The sequence below is a fragment of the Chrysemys picta genome, chromosome 4, assembly GCF_011386835.1.
Source record: "Chrysemys picta bellii isolate R12L10 chromosome 4, ASM1138683v2, whole genome shotgun sequence".
Classification (NCBI taxonomy): Eukaryota; Metazoa; Chordata; order Testudines; family Emydidae; genus Chrysemys; species Chrysemys picta.
In genome coordinates, this window is record NC_088794.1 from 55,177,144 (window position 1) to 55,183,510 (window position 6,367).

Here is a 6,367-nt window from a genome sequence, read left to right on the forward strand (position 1 = left end):
GGGATGAGGTCATTAGCAGGTTTTCCTGATTTCCCCACGACTTTCCTTTGGAGCTTCAGAAGTAAACAGCTTCTCATTGTTATTGCAGGGCTTAAAGACCCCGGTTGGGGATCCCTCGGTGCACTAGGCCCTGTAGATACAAATGCTGCAAAGGCAGCCCCTGGCCCAGAGAGCTCATAGTCTGGTGTTCACAGAGGATAAGAGCAAAGACAAGGTGGGTGAGGAAATATCTTTTATTGGACCAACTTCTGTTGGTGGAAGGGACAAGCTTTTGAGCGACACGGAGCTTGTCTTCAGCTGTTGCTTCTGTTGCTAGCGCCTTTTGGAGAGCATCACTGTGACCTTCCCCAGGGTACAATCTGGGCTGTTGGGCAGCTGTGTCCCCATAACTCTCCAACCTGGGGTGCCTTTTACATGGCTTAGCTGAGAGAACCACTGCTGGCCTGCTCTCACATAGCCTCCAGCATGAAAAATCCCTCCCAGCTGAATTATGTGAGGGCTTCCAGCCACTCCTGAATTATATTCCAGAGTGACACCAGCAAGTTCTTAGTCCCAGACTTGTCCCCAGAAATGTGTGTCTTGTCCTGCCCGGCTCTTTCCTTCTGGACAATACACGCTCATAGAAAGGCCATCATTTCATTAATAGAAAATGAGATGCACAGATCCTTTCGTCTCACATGGAGGTTCCCAAACACTTCAATCCAAAAACACACTGGTTTAGAGAAAACAATAAAACAAGAAAGATGGATTTTAAGTGATTACAAGTAATGAGGCATATTAGTCAGAACTGGTTACAAAGAAATAAAAGGTAAACCACAAACTAATACTTACCTTAACGAGCTAAGTGAATTCAAAGCAAAAGGTTTTTCTCACCATTTGCTTACACCAGTTTGGCTGGATCTTTCAGCCAGGACGTCTCCCCCCATTCAGTGATGTGTCCTTTGTCTTTCAAACGTTGTTGATGCCGTGAGTAGAGATGAGGTGATTTGGGGCCTCTGTTCCTCATTTTTATATCTTTCCCTCCGCTCTGAGAATCCTCTCCAGCTGGGGATCAGACAACAACTAGTCTGTTCCTTTGCCAATTTTTGTAAATTTTTCACTCGCACCCTTTTTCCTGCCAAGGAGTGGCCATTTAACCAAGTGGGGAGGGAACTGGCTAAGACGAGGGCCAGTTCCTCTGCAGTCAGTTTTAATGGGATGCTGCTTTCTGAACATTTAATTCTAACTAAGGATCCTCTTCTGATCTGCTGTGGATGGACATAGAGACAGCCGCAGATATAGCCCCACAATGCTTACAGAGACACGCCGATGTCATTGCAGGAAAGATGTTTCATAATCCTCTACAGCGCATCCTCTGCTGATGTAAACCAGCTCCATTGCAATCAATGGTCTGTACTGGTTTACCCCAGCAAAGGAGGCCACATTCCACCCTAGGCTTCACGGGGATTTGACAGGGTACGTCCCAGTGGTTGGAGCTTGGGCTTAGAGTCAGGGCTCTCGGGCGCTGTTCCTGGCAATATCTTTCCTGTGTGATTCGGGGCTCATCACTTCACCTGCTTGCCCAGAGCGCTGGCATCAATCCGCCATGGAGCAGTTCTGTTCATCAGCACGTCCCCTCTCCAAAGCACTTTAACCTCAGTAAGATTCTCCCCTGCTGCATGTGAATTCATTGACCGTGCTTGGCAGTGCTGGCCGGAAGGTGCTAGAATGGGCACAGTACATGGAACTGGAGCACAGGGGCCTGGCAGGCCTGCACCAGTGGGAAGAGTACAAAGGGGGCCGACACGTCTGACGTGAAGGCCATGCAGGGCAGGTGCTTGCCCATGGAGCCTGGGGAGGAGGATGTTCAGTGTGAGGCTATAGAGGGCCATTGAGAGTGGCGCAGAGCGACTGAGCCAGCATTGGGCCTGCATTGGCCTCGGGGACCTGTCTGCCCCTGAGGCAATTACTGTAACCTGCATGTCTAGAGTGCACCCCTTCCCATTAACTCCCAGGTCTCTGCTCCCCTCTGCTCACTCGCTTGCTGGCTTGCTCCAGGTGATCTTCACTGAGAGCTGGTGAGTGGGGAGGGGCTGAGCAGGGGGGCAAGGGCAGGCCCAGAGCTCTCCGCTTGGAGCTCATGGAGATGTGCTGCCAGTCACAAAGGGGAGTGGATCACAGCGCTCTTGCATTCTCCTGCATCACAGCCTATCTGGACATCGGACTCTCCCTGATCCTGCTCCAGGTGCCGATCAATGCATTGTACAGCAGGGGCATCTCTGGCTGATGGAAACACTGCGCCCCCTAGAGGACACTCCCGTTGCCCTCCCACCTGGTTGTTATTAGTTGTTACTATCTGTATTGCAGTGGTGCCTACAGACCAGGGTCCTTCTGTGCTAGGGGCTGTCCAGAGACGTAGGCAGATCTGGTCCCTGCCCCCAGGGGACTGTCCCTGATAAGCCCAACCTTCTGGCATTGCACAAACAGCTGGCCTGGTCTCTGCCCTGGAGCTGCCTCCACCTCCTGATTTGGGAAGGCCCCACTGGAATGGAAGAAGAGCAGCCTAGTGATTAGGGTGTTAGTCAGAGACCCAGGTTCAATTCCTGGCTCTGCCACAAATTTCCTGTGTGACCTTGGGCAAGTTACTTAGCCTCTGTGGGCCTCAGTCCCCATCTATGCAATGGGGCAATAGCCCTGCCCTGGCTCCCAGCAGAATTTGAGGGTAAAGATTACGAGGAACACACAGATCCTATGGCAACAGGGGCTATCGAAGTCCCTGAGATAGATAAGCCAGAGGGGTTGCTAACCCCCTACCCTGCTCCAAAGCAATCCCCAGCTGCTCCAGCCCCCAGAGGAAGGCAAGCGGAAGTTGCTGCAGCTCCATGTCACGTCCCCTCATGCTCACAGGGCCTCACATGTGCTTTGTCTTGCAGCACATTCCCACTACCTGTACGGCTACATGCTGGCTGCCTTCCAGGACTAGGCCGGAATCCAGACCACGTCTGCTCCTCCGCTCCAAAGACCAGACGCTACAGGCCACGTGGACCAAAAAGGACTCTCGCCACCTCCTGCTTGTACACAACATCCCCCTTCCCCCCCGGTCTCCTCTTAGGTGCCCCTAGGTCCTGGTAACCTCTGTGGCTTTGCAGCCCTCCTCACCTGCCTCATGGACATAGGCTCCCCCGAGAGCGGTACGGGGCACCTCTCTGCTGCAGACGTGGTCAGCCGGCCGCGCTGTGTTTCCATTAGCAGGGTCCGGCCCCGTGTGAGGGCCGGAGATGCCTTGAGGCCGGTCTGCAAGTTTTGTCCACTTTGTTTCTGTGTCTGTTTCGTTTTGCCGATATAGCCGAGGGCAGCTGCACCGGCATCTCCTCACTGCAGGCACCAGGGAGCCAAGGAGCACTCTGCCCAGAGAACGAGAGTGAATCCCCCTTCTCTATAATACACGAGCCGTGGTGCCGGGCCTCGCGGTTAGGAGCTTCTGCCAGGACAGCCCGTGGGCTGGGGAAGACACTGGGCTTCAGCACCAAGCCACTGTGCTGCCTGGAGGGCAGGGGATCTGTGCTGATGCAGAGAGGGGGCTGCCTTCGGGGGTGGGGTGAGAGGGGTCTGTGCTGGTGCAGAGAGGGGGCTGCCCCTCACGGAGAGGTGGCCAGGTGTACACTCTGTGTGTGTGTGTGTGTGTGTGTGTGTGTGTGTGTGTGTGTGTGTGTGTGAATTGAGCTGGTGCTGAGAGAACCCTGAGGATTCGAGGCACCAAGTCAAACTGCAATGGGCTGTGAGGGGGAGGCCAGGAGCTGCCCCCACGCCTCCGTCTCCAGCCACGTACGCTCTAGAAGTGCACGTGACACGTTAGACGTTTAAACACCTGATGATTTCACCACCCCCCGTCCTGCTTGGGTGCCCAGGAAATGGCCACACCTGACCCAGCCGTGGGTGCACTGAGAGCTCCCACCACCTGCCCCTCTGAGGTTAGGTAGCAATTGGTGCGGGAGGCTCTTGACTTTTTCCATTTCTTCCTTGTAGGGTAGGATCTCTGTCTCCTCGTGCCACTTTTGCCTTGTGTGGCCCCTGTTTCTGGTGTGGTATTTATAGATGGCTGGAATGACCTATACTCATAATGTGCTGTTTGGAAGTGCAATATCAGAGAGACTGTACAGTTCCAATGTCTTTTGGTGTATTACTTGCCTAATACAGTATTAAATATTTTTTTAATTTGAAGAGTAAGTGACCCCTTTATATCAATACCCGGTTTCTTTTGTCATATTATGGGTACTGCATGGATTCCAAGCCCTGAAACGGGGTGGGGAAAGGATGTATGTGTGTTCCAATAAACAGGATTTTAAAGCGACAGGTGGCTTGTGCTTTATTCTCCTCTGTATCCATGCCCATTGGAAGAGCACGGCCGCTCAGCCTCAACTTCACTGGGGGTCATTTAGAAGAACCACTAAATAAAGCTGGTGGTTCTAATGCCATCAGTAGCTGTCTTCTGCCAACGGGAGGCTGATGAGCATGTCCTGGAATGAAAACATCCCGGCTGGGCTCTTGGGCAGGTCCGGCTGAGAAAATCTGCCTTGCATGCACAAGAAGAGCTCCCTTGCGTCATTGCACCTACTTTTGCAGGATGACTCCATGCTTCGTTCCCACCAACGTCTTCTCTGTCTTGCTCTTGAATCTCTGCTGTGCCGATGCCACTCTTGGGAATCTACTCCCCAAAACAATTGGTCTTTGCTGCATAACGGGGCTCTCTGCTCCCCCATGGGACTTGGAACGTCAAAGCCCCAGACTCAAAACGGTAGCAAACCAGGAAATGCTGAGTTAAGCCTCCCCACAAATCTCTGCAAAGAATATTAGGGTGGCAAGAACAAAACAGCCCATAAACCTGGAAATTTCACAGGGCTGTGGTCAGTACAGCTCCACACACAATTCATCCTCAGCTGTGTCCCCTTTAGGGTGCCAACACCTTTCTGTATAGCCCTTTTGGGAATGAGCAATATTTGACTGACCTGCAGGAACCTAATTGTAGAAACGCCCCCAATGCATTGTTAGCTTCTTTAATTGTGATTATGCAACTGGAAATGAACCAGAAAGGCAGCACAGCGTGATATGTCAACCAGCAGTGATTACTTCTTCTATGAATGCAGCTCAGAGGCCACAATGAAGGACTGGATGAGCAGGAGTCTTGATTTGGTATTGTAGAGAAACCGAGAAAAAGGCCATTTTTGTTAGGGAAGGGCCCGAAGTTCCCAGTTCCTGTTGTGTCCCTCCGGGGGCAAAGCTGAGGTTGTGTTGTGTGCGAAGTAGCATCGTAGCGCTTCATTTCCAAGTTGTCAGGTTCTAATTCTGTTGAGCCACAAGGAAAAGAATGAGAGGTTTCAGAAGAGAGCTACAAGACTGATTCCCAGCTTGGAACGCATTTATCCGAGAGAAGGTTAAGAGGTCATTTGATCGTGTTCCGAAAGTACCTATGTGGGGAGAAGATTTCTGATACTAGACAACTCTTTAAAACAGCAGACAGAGCTTGTTTTTGCCACGATTCTGTGGCTGGAAGTTGAAGCTAGATAAATTCAGGCTAGAAATAAGGTGCAACTTTTTAGCAGTGAGAGTAATTAACTATTGGAACAACTTCGGGGTGGGGGTTCCCACCCTGTACATTATTTGCTCTTCCTCAAACACTAACTATTGGTCTCCAAGCAGGAATCACCGGGAGAAATGCCCTGGCCTGTGTTATGCAGGGGGTCAGACTAGATGATCACAAAGATCTGTTCTGGTCTTAAAAATCTATGAATCTTGGAATTGGAGCACATGACACATCTGGAGCTTCCTGCGCTGGCCAGTGTCTAGCACAAGGTGCTGCAGAGTGGAAGGTCCTCATTTTAAGGGACAGCAGGAGCGGGACATCCCCTATTGTTCCTCTGCAGATAGAAGGGGTATTCATCCCCCTTCCACCACAGGGAACCTGGCATTTGAGGTCTTGGAGCTAAGGTGGATGAGGACCAGGCAGATCAAGGGAGGGGTATGGTCCAGTTCTCTGAGCACGGGGCTAGGATCCAGGGACTTCTGCATATAATCTCCAGAGCTGAGTTCTGACACTCCGTGCCTTGCCTAGTTCACAGGAATGTTACTTTATTGTTACTTTTTGTATTGCAGTAGCACCTATCAGCCCCACCCATGGACCTTGCCCCCATTGCGTGCTAGGGGCTGTACAAACACAGCACAAAAAGTCCGTCCCAGCCCCGAAGAGCTTATACTTGGAAAGCATGTTGAGGATGTGTGGTGACTATCAGTTGTAAGGGAAGCTCATGGTACGAAAACGCTGGGAATTACATGAGTGACTAGAAGGGGAACGTTCTCCTGTGTAGCACTGATCTAAATTAGTGCCCCATCC

At 51.5% G+C, this 6,367-nt stretch overlaps 1 protein-coding gene across 5 annotated transcripts in view; it reads left to right on the forward strand.

Moving 5' to 3' along the window:
• Positions 1 to 4,328, forward strand: part of PPFIA4 (PTPRF interacting protein alpha 4) — a 197,099-nt gene extending 192,771 nt beyond the window's left edge. For all 5 annotated transcript variants that reach the window (XM_008174726.4, XM_065592319.1, XM_008174728.4 and 2 more), the window contains one exon: positions 2,913 to 4,328. Coding sequence is in view for 2 of the 5 variants with exons in the window: in XM_065592319.1 (XP_065448391.1) it covers positions 2,913 to 2,962 (50 nt within the window). In the remaining 3 variants the exon portion in view is untranslated. The remainder of the gene's footprint in view (positions 1 to 2,912) is intronic.
• Positions 4,329 to 6,367: the final 2,039 nt, after the last annotated feature.